This window comes from Lissotriton vulgaris, unplaced genomic scaffold (assembly GCF_964263255.1).
Source record: "Lissotriton vulgaris unplaced genomic scaffold, aLisVul1.2 SCAFFOLD_1801, whole genome shotgun sequence".
NCBI classification, from domain to species: Eukaryota; Metazoa; Chordata; class Amphibia; order Caudata; family Salamandridae; genus Lissotriton; species Lissotriton vulgaris.
The window spans coordinates 115,222-134,427 of record NW_028244812.1 but is presented as its reverse complement, the minus strand read 5'-3'; the positions used below and the strand labels follow the sequence as shown (position 1 = coordinate 134,427).

The window sequence follows — 19,206 nt, the reverse complement described above, 5'->3', positions numbered from 1 at the left end:
TAATATTTTAGGCCTATCACTATCATTTAGGGGATGATGTTCTGAATGTAATCTTGACATTCCAGAGGGAAGATAGAGTAAGTAAAACAAGTGCCATGATGGATCTATCAGGTAGATGCATCAAGCATTTTTGCAAGCGCAAACTGTGCAAATCGCAAAATTCGGCCGTTTGCGCCTGTAAAAATGGCATTTGAGATGCATCAAGGGTTCATGCACTCGCAATTTAAGAATTTGCAAATAATTGCGAGTTCTCAAATTGCGATTGCATTTAAGGAATCGTAATTTGCGATTCCTTAAATGCAATGCATGAACCATTCCAAGATTGCGAATTCGCAATCTGGGGGTCGCTATTTACCGCGAATCCAAACTATGTGGTAAATAGCAAAAACTTAGAAATATGCACTTTAGTGCATTTTTCTAAGTTGTATATTACACACACACATGTCCTTGGGACATGTGTGTGCGCAACACCAGGGAACATTACCATTTCAGGGGTGCAACAGACACCCTGGCACCCTTGAAATTGCGGCACATTTGCGATTCGCTAATTGCTATTAGGCCCATAGGAATGAATGGGAAAGCCATTCCTTATTTGCGATTAGCAATTAGCGAATCGCAAATAAGGAATCAGTAGGAATCGCAAATAACATTGCGATTCCTACATGCATCCCACTTTGCGAGTCTTTAATAGCGATTCCTTAAAATTCGCTATTATGGACTCGCAAAACATAACTTTGATGCATCTGGGGGTATATCTTCTAAATGTGCAAATATCCACTATGGTTGTTTCGAGTCATATAGAGAATATTCCTGCTCTGCTCGCATTTTTATGGAACCTGGTTGCAGTGCAAAGCACATGACAAGAAAATAAGAGGCATATTCTAACCATGTTTTTTCTGTGAGTAGTTTCCATGAGTAAGACATAGTTAACCACAGACATTTAAGTAAACAAGTCCTATTTCTGGAAAATAATCTGGAAGTCACAACTAATCCAGGATAAGACACTCCCAGTGACTGAAAAATGCTTTGTAGGACAGGCCAAAGTATTCAAGTGTTACTCACAACTAAGCCTGAAGCAAGATACACCTATTCATATCATAAGCTTTGTGGATTGGGCACCAATATATGTGGTGGCAGGCATATGCTACAAAGGAAGGACCCATTCTTCCTAAAATATAGAAAAAAATGTAGGAACTATCTTTCTGTCATGCTTTGTTATACTTTAAGTAAAAAGAACTCAAAACAATGAATAGCAAACCTTTTCTGGTTTGTGGTTATTAATTTCATTTTGCTGTGGTTACATTTGAAAAGCACTTTAAGAGTACTAGTTAGGCACTTCCTTTAAAGCTGTGCCCCATGACACAGCCCAAGGTGGAGGATCATGACTGGTAGCACCAACAAGATTGAAGAATTTTCGAAGTTGCTTAAGGATCTTGGGGCTAACAAACTTTACAACAAATACAATGCCACAAGGTCTGATATTTAGATGTTTCTACTGAGAAATAAAGGTAAATGACAATAGGCCAGATACAAAAGAAGAGCCTCACTTTGAAAAATAATGCCCTCAATGTAAACAATGGTCATCTGAGACAGTCACCCGGGAATTTATGTTTACATAGCACAAATAATGTTGATAGGGATGTCTTGATGTTCAACGGGGACACACAGTGTACATTTGTATACAACCCTGTGTAGAGCCTCTTGTAAAACATGCCACTGATACAATATAGTACATTTAGGTGAGTGGAAGCTTTGTCACAATACCAAGAGTGCCAATATTCTTCAGTGAAAATGCTTACTAAGAATGCCTTGCATATTGTGCACTTTTTTTACCCTTTCACCAGGTTTCCTAACTGTGCCTACACCGTAGAATATGAGGACTTGTGCACTATTTGACCTAGGAATGGCATTTTTAGAATAGTGACATTCATAGAAAATCCTTAATACCTCTAGTGCCGCAGGCCCTTACAAGCTTCTAAATGCAGAACTGAGACATCATGAGAGCACAGTCCCTTTCAGAACTGAGACATCATGAGAGCACAGTCCCTTTCATAACCCAAATCCACCTGACATGACTCTCTCGAGTACAATTGAATTGAAAGCTATCTCAATTCAGCAATAATCTAATAAAATAGGAAGTGTGCATTTATGCAACTCCACACGACATGTTATTTACCGAAGTCACGAAAAACTGAAAGTACATGTTGCACACGTTAGACACAGTGATGCATGAACCAGAGACAAGTTTAGTAGATGCATAGTAAAAGCATGCTTTAAACATGAGATTAAAAAAAATACATTTATATGGTAACATCAATACACATAAACAACCTGCGCCAATGAACTTTTTATGCATATGTTGCTTATAGACATATAATAATTAAAATGTTGATGTGATGTGAAGTGGTCTAGTGATTTTTATGTTTTTTTATGAGAATGCACCAGTTGGAAAAGTTGTACAAAAGGGTTTAGTAATGAAGTACAGGCTTGAGATTTAGCAAATTGATACTGTAGACTTTACAGTTTATGAAATACTAGCAGCCCTTCCTGACGTTGTCCGGGTATACACACGCCCACAACGGAGTCCTGTGAACGCTTGTTTTGCACGATTTCCGCGCCCCCTTTTTGCCGTATGCCCGTTGAATGCCGCGCCGATTGCTGTATGACCACGCCCCCACATGCCCACAACGGAGTCCTGTAAAGGCTTGTTTTACCTGATTTCCGTCCCCAGATTTCAGCCCCCAGCACAACGCACACGCTTGTTTTACCTGATTTTTGCCCCTAGATTTCCGCTCCCAGCACAACGCACACGGCCACAAGGAAGTACTAACGCGTAGCGTTGGCCACGCCCCCACATGCCCACAACGCAGCTCTGTAAACGCTTTTTTTACCTGATTTCCGCCCCCAGCACAACGCACACAGCCACAAGGAAGTACTAACACGTAGCGAATGCCGCGACCATCGCTGTATGGCCACGCCCCCAGCACAACGCCCACGCCCCTAGCAGAACGCCCACGCCCACAAGGGACTACTTTGCCCCTAAGGTTCTTTTACCATTCGAATGTATATGGTGGCCAGCTGTATAGCCTATGTCCATTTTTTTTGTAACATCGTTTTTATTGCAGCACCAAAATAATTGTACAGACAATATCTTTTTATGGCATATCCATTAAACATAGCAGGAAGGCACATTATCAATTCTCTCCCCCCACCATACCAGGCACGTCTCCAGAAAGAAGACTAAGCGGCCATCGTGTTGAGTCCATTCCCTGCTGCATGGTTCAATGTCCGTGGTCACATTCACAGGAAGAAGTGGACTGCTTTTGTAATTTTCGCCCCTCCCCCACCCCCATCAACCACCCTCTCCCCAACTTCTTACAGTCCCGAACTCCCCCCCCCCGTGGCAGCGCTGTGTGATAATCCCAGTCAGATTAAGGTCTGGTGTGTGCAAGGAGGTCCTATACATTCACTAAGGTGTGTTCCTAGGTGTGTTGGTGGGGTCAGCTGCTAGCGAGTCCTCCTCCTCTCCTTCCTCCTCATCATTATCATCCCGGAGCGCCTGCACCATCATTTCCCACGCTGTTGCCCTCTCCATGGCTTTCTCATCATCAGTCCTCCTAGCCATCTGGTACCTCAAAGTGCTTTCACAGGCTGCCCACCGCAGACATTCACCATACCACCGTTTATACGTGGGTCCCACTTTTGACTTCCAATTCCTCGTTATTTCCCTCTTTGCCAGGATCAGCCCCAAATCTATAAATCGGCTGGTATTTTTATTTTTTGACGTGTGTGGAAACCAATGTAGGACCCTCACTGCTTTGTTGCACTGTATTTCCCTATCTGTGGCACTATTCAGGGCCCTCCCAACTTCCTGCCAGTATTCCCCCAAGGCAGGGCAGTCCCACAGCATGTGCCCCAGATCTGCTCCAACTGTGTTACACCTGGGACAGGCCGCCTGTTCCACCCCAAAGTATTGCCGTATTTTACCAGGCGTGAGGTATGCCCGATGAATAATATAAAAGTGTATGAGCTGGAACCTAGCGTTCCTTGAGCTTTTCCGCGCCCTTCGCAGCAATTGACCCCAAGTTGCATCAGGGATCTCCAGTTGGAGGTCCAACTCCCATTTAGCTTTCAAAGCTGCGAGCGGCTGCAAGGCCTCCCGCAACATTCTGGAGTACAGGCAGGTTACCGCCTTAAAGGTCCCGGCTGCCATCACCGTATATTGGCACGCCATGGATGTCGCAGGTTCCTGCAAACCCTCTCCCCAGTGGTCTTGCATGGCGCCTGTTACCGCCGCATGTAACAAGTAATCTCCTCGCGGGAGGTCGAACCGCTCCTGCAACTCCTGAAACGGAAGCAACGCACCATCCTCATACAAGTCGCCCAGCATTTGAACCCCAGCCTCTTCCCAGCCTAGTAATCGCGACCAGTCCCCACCATGAGGCAGGGCTGTAACCATTCCCAGCGGAATTTCCGGAGCATACATATGGCGGACACCTGCTTGTTTGCGCGCCCGGTTCCAGCAAAGTCGGAACGTCTGTTCCTCCACTGTCAAATCTCTAACCAAGAGCTTCTGATGCAGCGTGATGTACGCCAGCACATGCCGCGGGGTGCCCTCATCTCTAGAATGCTTTGGGCCTCGATAAACCCTCCGCGACCTCCTGAGTGAAAGTCTGCAGCTGAGCCGCCAGATAATAGCCTTCGAAATCGGGCACCGCCATGCCTCCCTCATCCTTGGGTCGCAAGAGGGTATCCAGCGTGATTCGCCGCCTGCCCGTGCCCCAGAGAAACGCTATGGTCAATGACCTCAGGCGTCGAAAGACGGAGCCCGGAATCCATACCAGAAGAGTCCTAAAGTAATACAACAGCCTGGGCAAAGCCACCATCTTAAGTAGGGAGACCCGACCAGCCAGTGAGAGTGGAAGAGTGGCCCAGAAATCCATACACCCTCTCAGGGCAGTAATACAGCGATTAATATTGCCATCCAGCATATCCGTTGGGGTATGGTAGATGTAAACGCCGAGATAGTGCAGACAATGCGGTTCCTATCGGAGTTCCTGCGCCGTGAGAGGGCACGGCTCTCCCTGTCTCAGAGGGTATAGACAAGATTTGGGCCAATTGACCCTCAAGCCCGACAGCCGCCCGAACAGCTCCAACAAACGTCTCGCCCCCAGTAACTCTGCTTCCGCATCAGCCAAGTACATTAGTAGGTCGTCCGCATACAAGGAGATGACATGCGGCCTGTCCCTGTATATCAGCCCCGTATAATGGCGGCCAGACCTGGCTTCCGCTGCAAAAGGTTCCATTGCCAAAGCGAACAAGAGGGGAGAAAGGGAGCACCCCTGCCTAGTGCCTCGTCGTACCGGATACTGCTTCGAGATCAATGAACCCACTCTGACTCTGGCTGTGGCTTCCGTATATAGGACTTTGGTCCAGTTGATATACCCGTCCCCCAGCCCGAAACGCCTCATCACCTCATACAGATAGTCCCATTCAAGACTATCGAAGGCCTTCTCGATATCTATAGAGAGCACGAATGGAGTAGAGGCTTCCGACCACAGGGCCCCCATCAGCCTTGTAAGCCTGCGGATATTGTGGGTAGTGTTACGTGTCGGGATAAAGCCGCATTGATCCTTATGAATCAGACCGGTCATGTGGGTCAATAATCTATTTGCCAGGATTTTGCTCAGGATCTTGTAATCCGTCGTGAGCATGGACAATGGACGGTAGGATGAAAGGGCAGCGCCCTCTCTGCCAGGCTTTAACAGTGGGATCATTAGGGCCTCGCACATGGAGCTCGGGAGCCTGCCTCGTGATTGCGCTTCATTATAAACCAATTGCAGTTGCGGAGCCAGATACTCCAAGTATTTGCTATAGAACTCTATTGGGAGACCGTCAAGCCCCGGAGTCTTATTTCTAGCCATCTGCTTCACTGCACTCCCTATCTCCCCAATCGTTATAGGCCGACCCAGCTCCTCTGCTTCCGAGTCCTCCAATCGTGGCAGCTGCAACCCTTCGAGAAAGGTGCCCAGCTCGTCCGCCCCGCCCGTCTGTCCGCTCTCATACAAGCCCTCGTAGTACGCCCTAAACCTATCCAGAATCCCAGCTTGGGTGTGGCAAAGCCCCCCCCGCCCCCCTCCACCTGAATCGCCATGAACAGCGCGCCCCGCCTGATCGGGTTGGCAAGCCACGCCAGCATCGACCCCGCCTTCTCACCTTCCGCATGCGCCTTTGTCATATACGCCTTATGGTCGAAGCTACGCAGCCGCTCCAACTCCACCGCTAGCGCTTCCCTGGCACCCCTAATCCCCTCCTGAAGCTCGGGGTGATTCGGGCGTTCCCTCTCCTTCTCCCTCAATCGTCTCTCCGCCTTCTCGAGATCATCTAGCAAAGTTTTACGAGCCCCTGCAGTGTTCCCAATACAGTGACCCCTGACCACCACCTTAAACGTGTCCCACTCCACAGCTCTAGTATAGGCGGAGCCACTATTCTCCTCAAAGTAACGCGCTATTCGCTCCCCCAAGGCCTCCCTAAAGAGCAAGTCATCCAAGGTATCAGGCTGCAGCCGCCATGTTGGTACACAGTTGATTTCCACCATCCAGTTCAGGGACAACAATAAAGGGTTGTGGTCCGACATCGTGCGAGCCAAATACTCCGCGCTACCCACTGTTGAGAGCATATGTGACGAGCACAGAAACGCATCCAGTCTAACATGCAGGTCATGTAAATGTGAATGAAAGGAATAGTCCCTCGTGGTGGGGTGTAGTGTTCTCCAGGCGTCCCCCAGGTCCCAACTCTCCTGCCATTCCAGTCTGCGCTTCGCTACCCTGTGTACTGGGGATGTGTGCAGCGGGGGATGAGATCTATCCAAATCAATATCCACCACCGAGTTAAAATCCCCCCCCATGAGCATCGGCCCTGCCAAATAACTCGCCAGTTTGCCCGAGAGTGTCGTTAGAAAAGCGGGCAAATCTACATTTGCGGCATACACACTGCAGAGAGATACCACCCGGCCCCTGAGTCTCCCCTCCACCGCCACAAACCTACCCTCTGGGTCCACCACCGTCTTAGTGACCTGGAAAGGGACCCCCGCCCGTATCCAAATCAATGTCCCCCTCGCAAAGGCCGAATATGTCGTGTTGAACAGCTGCCCCCTCCACCTTCTTTGCAGCGCAATTCCCTCCTGCTTGGTGAGATGCGTCTCTTGTAGGAAAGCTATATGCACACCCCTACGCTTTAGATACGCGTGAACATTGTGTCTACGCACCATAGTATGGAGACCCCGCACATTCCAGGTCACACATTTCAAAGCCCCCGTACTAGCCATGTCCTCTTGCATATACAGACAGAACAATAAAAGCCATCGACCATGCGCTTTTGCCCACAACGAGCTGCCCCCCCCTCCCACTCCAAACAAGTGAACCCCCCAACCCCCCAAAAACAACCTGAGCGTCCCCAACTACTCTCGGTTCCCACCCCCCCAGGACAGGCCCCCCCGCAATTGGAAGCAAACCCATCCAAACTATCACAACCAACTATCCCCTCAAAGGAAGGCACTATTATTTGCAGTCTCCACTGCGATGACCGTAAGGGCCAGTAGGGCGCGGACCGATGCCCAGAGAGTTCGTTGAAGCAAATCAATCCCGCATTTCCCGCCCCATGATCCCCCCATGATACACTCACGATATCCCATACAACAGTAAACTGCGCTCACGGGCACAGCGCCCTAGTGTCTGACCAGTAGGCCGCTCCTCCAGTCCAGCGGTTCATGCCTCGACTATCTCCCCAGATGTCTGCGGTGTCACTATAGGGCCTTTGGCTCCACCAAATTCTGAGCGCCCCGTCTCCGACCCCGTGCCCTGCTCATCAGAGTCCGTGCCCTTCCCGGACTGGCTTCTAGTCGGGCTAGATAGGTCCACAACCGCCTGTAGGGCCGCCTTCCTCTCTGTCTCTGTCTGTGACACGGATGGTTTTCCAGTTCTCCGGCGATTTTTACTAATCCGTTGCGACTTCCTGATCGGCTGTGTCTCTCTAGCCTCCTCCGCCCTGGCCTTAGCTCCGTCCGTTCCAGCTTTATAGGTGTCTCACCAGGCCCAAGCATCCGCCGAGGTCGTGAAAAAAAGCGACTTTTCGTCCACCACAGCTCTCAGCTTCGCTGGGAAGAGCAGGGAGTATTTTATGCCCTCTCCACGGAGCTCACGCTTGAGGGACAAGAAGTCGGCCCTGAGTCTTTGGGTCTCAAAAGTGTAGTCCGGGAACATGGTGACTCTGTTGTTGTCAACTTGAAAGGGTCCCGCTTCCCTCGCCCTCTGTAGTAGCCAGTCCCGGTCCCTGTAATGGAGCAACTTGAACACCACCGGGCGAGGTGGCAGGCCCGGGGCCGGAGGTCGAGCCGGAACCCTGTGGGCCCGTTCCAGGGAGAAGAAAGGAGATAGTCCTTCTGGGGCCACCTCAGTGCGTAGCCAGTTGTCGAGGTAGCCCACCATATCGTCGCCCTCAATTTTTTCCGGTAGGCCCACGAGGCGAACATTATTGCGCCTACTCCTGTTTTCCGCATCCTCGGCCCTCCTCTCCAACACCTTCAGCCTATCTAGCGCATCCGCCATCTGCGCTTTCACAGCTGCGTGGTCCGGGGCCAATTCCTGAACAGTGATCTCCACAGACTTGACTCTGTTCCTAAGTTGATCATGATCCGCTTTCAGGAGACCCAAGCCCGTCGCCACCTGGGCAATGTCCTGCTGCAGGGCATCTTTCGTGGTCGCGATGGCCTCCAGTATACGATCCTGCATGCGCTGGAGAGCAGACTGGTCGCGATCCGCTCCATCCGCCCCCTCTGTGTCAGTCGCCCCGTCCCCCTTCCCTTTTGGTTTCACCATCTTGGCTGCAGCTGTTAGCGGCCCCTAGGGTCCCTTTGTCCCCCTCACTGTCTCCGCGCTGCAGAGCTCCGCCACTGGATAACTCCCCGGGCAATAGGATCAGGGACCTAGGATGTCCTCAGGGCATTGGACTCTGCTCCGATCGCACTAGATGGTTCAGTTCCCGGGGGTCCACTGCTGCCGCTGAGCCTCAAGGTGCCAGATTGTGCTCGGATAATCGGGACCGTCGTCACAAAGCCGCCGCCATTTTAGGACTCGTCGGCGAACGTAATTGTGGTCGCGTTTCCAAACAGCTCGCACCAGCGTGAGGAAAGAACACCCGTGCCCTCCGAGAAGGTCAAGAGGGGCCCTCCAGTTTAGTAAACACTGCCAGTAATAGATCAGCAGGAGAATCAGGCCTCGTACCCCCGTCGTTGCTTTGTCCAGGCCTCAGGGCGCCATCTTAGATCGACAGCATCACACCCGGTGCTGGTCTTCAAAGTCAAATTTCAGGACAAGGAACAGCTCCAGGTCGTCCACTCTGAACGCCGTAGCTTCCGCGATGACTTCAGATTATGGATTATCCCAGTTTTACTGGAATCCGCACGGATAATCAGGATGATATTCGGGATCGGGCGCGGAGCTCCGGGCTCACGCTGCCTACCTCCTCGGCATCCAAGCCACGCCCCCCCTGTATAGCCTATGTCCATCTGCTGCAACTGTCCTTTCCAATGCTGTATTGGGTGTTGTGATTGGTGCTGTGGTTCCTGAGATTACCCGCCTCAAAGGTTTGGGCTCTCTCTTTATAATATTAGTATAGATTAGAAACGATTTTAGTGGAATGAAATTTGAAAAATGTGCATTTATATGAAGGTTATAACATTTTGTGGTAGTAGGGTATTTCTAACATTAGCCATCTCTGTATAATAATATTTTGGGAAAGTTCTTTAAATCTATATACATTCTTTACTTGAAGGGATTTATTCTGATCATATTTTAATTAGAGTCTAAGCTCATTTCATTTAAACATGTGATGCTAACTTAAAGGCTTTCCTGATATGCTTTTCTCTAATACTGACCTTTCCCTTGATTTAATACAATGGTTCGTTCTTTGCAATGAAAATGTTCCTTGTTTTGTCTTGGACATGACTACACCCTGACAATCGTCAATTTTTTTTCAACGTTCACAGTGAAATATTCCTGTGGGAATAGAATTTCAGATATGGCTTTAAGTCACACCTTTGTATATCTTTTCTACCAATGTTAGGCTTGTGTGGATTCACAAACGTTCATTTCTCATGAACAGCATGGGAAATTAGCTAGATGTTTCAATAATTTCAGTTGACATGATGTGAACAGGGACATATAATAGTCTTTCGATGGAGGTGTGATACTAAGCCTCTGGACTTAATTAAAATTCTATAAAGAACAAACCTCAAAGGAGGGGCACCAAATGCAATGGATTTTCCTACTTAGGATCCAGATGCTATGCTAATCAATCTTTTACCTTGGACTGTTTGTCCATGCTACAATCGGTAGCAGATGGACTGAGAACTTCTTTGTTAAACCATTTAAATTTTTCAAATTTTCCATTATAACTGTAGCACTATGCTGATGGAATCCCCCTAATGGACTTTTAGTCTGAATTTTCCCCATTTTCATAGGACCTGAGCTCTTAGAATTTTGAACTATCCTTCTGCATTAAAGGGTAGTGGGACAACATTTTAATAACCATTTTCTAAAGATTGCTTACATGTTTGGTGCTTTAAAGCAAGCTGTAATATTCTTGACTGAAGTCCTCAAGAAAGTGCATATATTAATTAATTTAGATGTTTTAATACAATAACCAAATTCATTTAAATCGTATTTGAGTGTATTTATTGAGTCCTGTTGATCTTCCATTTAGACTGTGGCTAATGTTTTAAATCTGTTGTTGAGGAGAATCGGCGAGCACTATCAGAACATCAGGTTTTATTTCTCTGGTTTTGTGTCGCAATTGCAGAGATTTTGGTTTGCATAATTCTCACTGGACTTAACTTCTTCAGCAGGTTGAACATAACTTCTTCAGGAGGTTGGGTCTTCCAGTTGCCATTCTTTATGTCTACATCATGGTACTGAGAGAGGTGTATCTGAACTTGATTTCTAACTTGCGAGTTGGCTGTAAATTAATAGTCCTCATTCAACAGCTAAAGTGGAGATTGGACAAAGATTCATTAGAGGATCATTGCCTCTGTCGTAATCGAAATGCCTCACACTGCCTAATCGTAGAGGGCCCAGTAAGGTTAGGGTAGTAAGCTGAGTAAGCAAACAATTAAATTGTACGCTCTGCTTCATGCTGCAACACAAGTAAGTGATTAGTCACAGTACCAATATAAGTTTTCAGCCTTTTTTTTAATAAGACTTTCGGAGATCCAAGTTCTATAAAAGCCAAGATCTTCCATACGTCTCCAAAACTAACAAACGCTTAATACCTATTTCAGAACAATGCGATGAACCCATGAGCACAGAGAATTAGAGCACATCATTGCTCTACAGCCTTTGTCAGTCTGAGTGATTCTCTCAAAATAATGTTATATTGAGGCCCTTCTCAAACTTTAGCCGATAATAAGGGCAGAAGACGAAGCGGTGTCAAAAGCATGTTAAAATACTGGCCGTGTGGAGATGGTGCTGGGCACTAACGATACATGATTGAGCCCTTACCCTCTACTCTTATGTTTTATTTATTTGCTTTTCATTATCCTCTCGCTTTCTTGTTCATGATACTCAATGCCTGTCTTCTGTCACAGCCCCGTTAAGAGTCATAGCAAAACATTTATGTCACTACCTATATCACAGCTCAGATATTCCAAACAGCCCCTCTCATCTGTCACTGTCCACTACTACCATAATGGTTATTGTCTCCCTTAAGTATGCACTGCACATACCAGTGCCCACCTTTTTCATCACTGTCCACCTGTTCCACTACTGGCCCCTTTCTTGTAAGGGTCTATTTTCCCAGAAGTATTCACCTCTGTTGACACTGCCCTTTCTCCCATCATGATCCACCCACTTCTGTCACTTTTATCACTGCCCACAGCTGCACCCCATTCTGGGTGTTCACCTCTCCTTTCAGTGTCCACTTTTCATGTCACTCCTCACCTTCTTCATGACTACTAACAACTTATGCCACTGAACTACTCTTTTCTTAATGCCCACCTCCCATCCAACTTTAATATCACTGCTGACCCCCTCCAACAGGGAGGGGGTGAGCAGTGATATCCCCTGTCCTCTGTTACTTCCAAGTCTCTACTGCTAATGTCCCTGCTAGATTCTCCTGTCATGGCAAACCTCTACTATGTGACCCTCCCTTTCTAACTCTGTCCTGTGCCATTCATGTCACCTTTCCTCACTTATTCTCTGAAAGTAACGCATACCTCCCGTTGTCTCCTGTCAACATATTCTTTACCATCACTGCCCTTTTCGCCTGTGAATAACCAACTCTTGTTCCTTTCCCACATCTCCTGCAACTCCTGCTTCGCTGTTAACGCACCCTCTCTAATGACTACACAGCAGAGGGGTACTGCTAAAAGGATGGTAGTTCTGGTAGTACAGAATATGACTAACTCTTCCACAGCCTTACAGACTTCCAGAGGTCTGAGTTTCCCTGTTTTGCACAACTGAACCTAATTTTACATCATTTAAGCTTTTTCTGCAACTTATCTGTGTCTCCCCTCCCCAAGCTCCAAACCTGGAAGACATATTTCAGCAGTCTGCTGGAGATCATTTCCTCCGGACAAGCACAGATGACCTTATAAAGAAGCCTGAAACAATCTTAATACACAAGGGTGATGAAGTTATCACTTTCATTACATAGGACTAGCTTCTTTAAAGAGTTTTTCTTTACTAGCAGTTGTACTGGCTCCCGATCCATGTTAGAGAATAAAAAAGGCTGCTGAGCTCTGTGTTTCTTTGTTGCAGGACTAGTGTACCACAATGGGCCTGGGGCCACCTATGATACAGTGCCATACCACCAAAATGTGTTAAACTCATTGTTTAAAGAGGACTGATGTACACCAATCTGAGCCATTTGATCATCAAATGTATTTAAACAAATTAACTATAAAACTGAAATCACAGTAGTGGCTACAAACCTGGCATTTGATATGAGTAAGGTGTTTGGCCGGGTTGGGGTGTTGAGAAACCTGGACTGTAACTGAGGCACCCACTCTGTAAGGGAGACTGTGTTTGGGAAAGTCCACTTTCTGTCTTGATGCCTGGTAACATCACGCCAAGATCTGTGAAAGAAACAAGCAAATATAGTTCTCCCTTTTTTTAGACAAACTTGAGAACCACTATCAAAAAAATAAATCAGTACACATTATTACATTTAAAATGACTGAATTGTTAAAAAAAGATAAACATAATACCATAAGTGGGTAAGCTGTATGGTTGCCCGGTCTGGGAATAGGCTGTGTACACTGCTGGTTGCTGCATTCCGGAATACTGCGTTTGACCAGCATAGGCCGACATTGTCTGCGCTGCTGGAGTAGAAAGGATGTGTGGGTATGGCCTAAATGTTAGGAAAGATACCATTAGTTGAACAAAAAGCTTTCAATTTCACAACCCTATATTGTTTTTAATTGTACAGCCTTCATAACTTTGTTGACAACTATGTAGCAAGTAAGTTGGAGCAACCTTGTGTTTAACTATAAGCTGATATCAAAGTGCTTTATTTTTTATTTTCATAAACAGCAGTATGTGTTCACTGGTGTATGCCGGCTTAGGTCCACCTGCACAACAGTCTTAACATTTGCAGATGCTTCAGCTTGACCATCAAGCACCTTAGTTAATTGGCATGCACAGCGTCACGCCCGCTTTAAGAAAAAAAAACTTCTGCATATCAAAGAATCACGACTGAATCAGCATAAATGTAATTTTCAAATGAACCCTAAGACAACAAATCACAAAAACAGAAAAGAGCTGAATTTTATATTCATATGCATTATGTATGTATATTTGATTGTGGTGTTCTACTGGCTTGAGAACTTTTTTGGGACACTAATAATACTTGGTAAGTACCGAATTCATTTTTCAGTTCTTGTTTTCAATTAGGCGAATATATTTAAACAAAACAAATGCTTATAATATTAAAAAGATACATTTTTAAAACGAATATTGCAAATGTGGTGCTTAAATTAATAACTGCAACAAAGATGACATGTGAGCTGCCTTTCCACCAGCCGAAGTTTTATTTTTTTCAAATGCTTAGCTCTTTCTACGGAAATAGCTCATACCTTTTTTCTCTAAAGTAAAGTAACAATATTACATGTGACTACTGTTTTCATGATAATTGGGTGAGCTATATACTCTGCTTCACTGCCGGAGGTCACAGAGTTTTAACCCACTCCACACTCTGTTTGGTGCGCTGAGTTCTGGAACAACTCCATCAACCACTGCGTGCCTGAGTTTTTTCTTGTGCGCGATTCGCCAACATTAAGTTAGCGAGTGAGAAAATCGAGCGCTAGAATGCCTCCCGGCTAGATTTCTCAATGCGGGCGGTCGTGGCAGGTTGCTACCATTCGCGTTGAGAAAGCTGTCGCTCGAGTAGAAAATCTACTAGAGTGGCACAAAAAGCAGCACCCTTTGGCGTGTTGCTGTTCTTGCTGATTTTACAACACGGAACAAACTCCAGTGCTAAAAATCAGCATGAGCAGCATGACGTGTCAAACCCCGCTTCTCAAGGAACTCTGCTAAATCTCAGGGGTGGGGGGGTTGTAACTCCAAGGGGTGAAACTCTGCAAGTTACACCCATGTTTAATGCTAATTCGTCCTATCCACATAGATGACCATGTAACCCTTTTGCCTCAGACAGCCTAAGACTATTTCTAGTGTTAGGACGATATACCCAATTGTTCATATAAGTTGGTCAAGTTAAGCCATGTTCAAGGTTAGTAGCATTAAAGGAGAGGCGCACCGCTTAAAGAACGTACAGGAAACACAGCAGAAATCTCAGGAGACGTAGTAGTCATTCGGAGTTTCACAGTATAAACCGCATGGCAGAAAGACCACTGCAGCCCGATTGCGATTTTACTTAAACCAGATTTTGCACTCATTTCTGAGATTTATTTATTTATTTATTTATTTAGTTTCTTATATAGCGCAGGAATTCGACCCCCGAAGGGGTATCTCCGCGCTTGTGTTCTTACCATAAACCAGAGGCCAGAGGTCAGTGAACAAACAAGATACAAGGTTTTAGATAGTCAGGAACAAATGTGTCAATTTCAAGGTCAGAAAGGGAAACAAAGTGCTTTTTTGTTTTATCGAACAGGAAACCTGCATTTTCCCCACTTTTCAGACTAGTTTCCCCAGGCAAATTTCCCTAGGTAATACTTTGAGAAATTTGCATGCAGAAAAAAAGAGGTACAAGGGCAGTAGCTCTTCAACTTGGAATCTAAAATTGGATGCAACATTGCTTGTGCCTGATTTAGTTTTACAACGGGACTAAGAATGCTTCTCTTTATTTTCTTTGTGACACACTCCGACTCTTCCTTGCTCTCTCCATGCAGGAAGATCTCCAGCGTATCCTCCTGCACCGAACTCGCAGATCACGTTTAAGAGAAGGGTTCCTTGCTCACCCACGCGGAGCCCATGGGTAAGATATGGTTAGGTTAAATTAACAATCCACCTGACTTTGAAACTGGGACCAATATATTATTGTAAGCAGGCTGCTGGTAACTTGATTCGGTCAAGAACAAAGTGGAAACCCACACAAAGTAGTCATTTGCATAAGGAGTGGGTAGCAATCGTGTTGTGCTACCAAGCAAATGTTTTCTATAAGCGCCTGCTCCTTGATTGAGAGAGATGTCCTAACAAAACATCCACATCCCCTTTAAATTTTTGAACCAGTCTCCATTTTACTCAGGAAAGTGTTTTGAAGTAATCTAAATGTGCATCATTTGTTCTCCATGAAACATTTCGCCTTTGGCATATTACACTTCTTCAGCCCTCTCATCCTCTGTAGCAAGTGTGTATATATATATATATATATATATATATATATATATATATATATATATATATATATATATATATATATATATATATATATATATATATATATATATATATATATATATATATATATATATATATATATATATATATATATATATATATATATATATATATATATATATATATATATATATATATATATATATATATATATATATATATATATATATATATATATATATATATATATATATATATATACCACGCTATTAAGCATATGGTATTCCCCTTCATGTCACCCTCTGGTTCAAGGCCAAATTCCTTCTATTCATCTAGTTAACAGGGGCTGAGCAGATCGTTGACAGTAAAACTGTTATGGAATGGAGGGGAAAGAAGGCTGCATTCTCCATCGCTACCATTACCAAAAATAAAATACACAAAGAAGGTACAGTCACCTTTTTTTTTTTGCTTCCCAGAAACCATCTTTCAATCCCATCTTGATGGCTTGCAACAAATGGCAAAATAACTGTTAGCTTGAGAAAGCTTGAGGTGGGATTAAACAAGGGAACTTTACAAATTCCCACTTAACATAACATAATTTAACATAACTAGAATACTTTGGTGTGGCTTCTTCCAAGAACAAATACTTCCTCTGCAAGAAGCCGCAGCTCGCTTGTAACCAGCGCTTTCTTCAAGATCACAAGAGTGTGAAAACTTGGTTCAATCTAAAAAACAACCCAGGGATAAGAAAATAATTTTTAAAAAACTGAACTGACAACCCCCACTGCAAGAGAACTTCAGTTTATAGTGGCATTTAAACCAAAAAAAAAATGGAAAGAAGCAAACCATAAAAAACAGAAGGAGGAAGGAAGCCAATGTAAAGAGAATCAGCTTCTCATTGACAATATTAACTCACTTTGAATTATTCTGGTGCAGGATAAAAACTATTTAAAAAAAAAACTAACATTCACGTTGTTTTTGACAGCAGTGATTCAATTCTAAATATACAATGTAAAAGCATTCACTACTGGACTATGAGCTAAAGCTTCCGTGGACAATGCTGACTCGTGATGCCAAAGATGCATGTTGTCAAGTTAAAAGGTTTAGTAGGAAGCTGGTGTCAGCTGATGTAACAGACACCTCCGTTAATTTAACTCCCTTACACTTCAAAAGAAAACAGCACATAAAGAGAAACCCTTTGACCCAGAGTGACAGTCAATATATACAAATAAACAACTATAGAGCTCCGTGCAGAGACTGGTCAGCTCTCCCACTTACATTTTTTTATAGTCAACCCCGTGTTATAAAGTCTTTTGACTTAGCTCGGACCTAACTCCAAGAAGAATCAACCTTCTTTACAGAAACATTTTTAGTTTTGGGTTAGTGCTAGTGGAATGCTATCAGCAGAGTGGGGGTGTTCAGAAAGTGACACCACAATTAGGGGGTCATTATGATAGCGGATTTTCCGCCTCCTCGGGGCCGGCGGAAGCCACCGCCGGCCCCGTGGATGCGGAAAATCCGCAGCGGACTGACCAAAGACCCACCGCCAGATTAGGATGGCTGGTGGGTCCTGGTTTCCGTCCGCAGCTTTTCCGCCGCGGTCGGATTACAACCGCGGCGGAAAAGCTCCAATATGGTGACGGTGTCTTCCAGACACCGTCCACCATATTAGGATGGCCAATAAAGTATGGTTTTCCGCGGCGGGTTTTCCGCGGCGGAAAAGCATACGGAACTTCACTGCGGGGGCCCGTTGCAGGCCCCCTAGGTGAAGGGGGGGTGGGGGGTGCACATGGGGGGTACCTATGGTACCCCCCTGCATTTGCATGCAGAAAGCGGCAGGCACCGCGCGGTGCCTGCCTCTTTCTGCATGCAAATGCAATGCGTGCATTTTTAACATTGCCGCGGGTGCAGCTTGAAGCTGCACCCGCGGCAATGTTAAAAATAGAGGATGTGACCGCCAGGGTAGCGGTCACATCCTAATTGCACAGGAGGGAACTCCGCATGCGGAGGTTCCCTCCTGCTCTGAGGTCGCGGACGGACGCAAGTCCGTCCGCGATCCTAATCGGCCCCTTAATATTTTGTCTTTCTAAAACAATCCTCTACTTGCAGCGCTTCATGCCAATTGTCACTCATATGTTAAAGATCTTTTGTAAATTTGATTGGTAGCGCAATTTTCAAAATAGATGTATAGGTATACTTGTATTTCAAACGGTGTAATAACTGTTTTTTGGGGATCACTGAAACAATATCGAGGTCAAGAATATCGAGTTACAAAAATATCGAGGTAAAAATATAGAATACCAAAATATCGACCTCCTATCTCCAGACAGGTAAGTACAAAAATATTGAATCAAAAATATCGATGTAAAAAATATAGTTAGTCAAAATATCAAATTTTTTAAAATGCTTTAAATTAATTAGAAATGAATGAAATAATAAATATAATTAACTTAAACATACTTAAAATACTTAAATAACCTTAAAATGAATAAATAATTAATGTAAGTTAAAAAAAACAACAAAGTAATTTGTTAATACATATATATAAACGTAATATTCATAAAATATTTACAAAATTTTTTACCGTAGAATAGCGGAAAGTGCAAAATTTACTATAAACACTCCAGTGAGTGCAACAGTAGGGAAAGCGTTGGATAGCGTAGGGGTAAAAATTACTATTCCAACTCCAGGGAGTGCAACAGTAGGGAAAGCGTCGGATAGCATAGGGGTAAAAATTACTATTCCCACTTGAGAGTGCAACAGTAGAGAAAGCGTTGGATAGCGTAGGGGTAAAAATTACTATTCCCACTCCGAAGAGTGCAACAGTAGGGAAAGCGTTGGATAGCGTACGGGTAAAAATTACTATTCCAACTCCAGGGAGTGCAACAGTAGGGAAAGCGTCGGATAGCATAGGGGTAAAAATTACTATTCCCACTTGAGAGTGCAACAGTAGAGAAAGCGTTGGATAGCGTAGGGGTAAAAATTACTATTCCCACTCCGAAGAGTGCAACAGTAGAGAAAGCGTTGAATAGCGTAGGGGTAAAAATTACTATTCCCACTCCAGAGAGTGCAACAGTAGGGAAAACGTTGGATAACGTAGGGGTAAAAATTACTATTCCCACTCCACAGAGTGCAACAGTAGGGAAAGTGTTGAATAGCGTAGGGGTAAAAATTACTATTCCCACTCCAAAAAGTGCAACAGTAGGGAAAGCATTGGATAGCGTAGGAGTAAAAATTACTATTCCAACTCCAGAAAATGCAACAGTAGGGAAAGCGTTGGATAGCGGGAGGGTTAAAATTACTATTCCCACTCCAGAGAGTGCAACAGTAGGGAAAGCGTTGGATAGCGTAGGGGTAA

At 45.0% G+C, this 19,206-nt stretch overlaps 1 protein-coding gene across 5 annotated transcripts in view; it reads right to left on the bottom strand.

Annotated features, from left to right (window-relative positions):
* The window catches only part of LOC147666718 (protein phosphatase EYA4-like), a 197,984-nt gene that overhangs the window by 87,552 nt on the left and 91,226 nt on the right, over positions 1-19,206 (bottom strand). For all 5 annotated transcript variants that reach the window (XM_086948935.1, XM_086948934.1, XM_086948933.1 and 2 more), the window contains 2 exons: positions 13,262-13,404; positions 12,986-13,129 (listed from right to left, as the gene is read on the bottom strand). In XM_086948935.1, the coding sequence (XP_086805061.1) occupies positions 12,986-13,129; positions 13,262-13,404 (287 nt within the window). The remainder of the gene's footprint in view (positions 1-12,985; positions 13,130-13,261; positions 13,405-19,206) is intronic.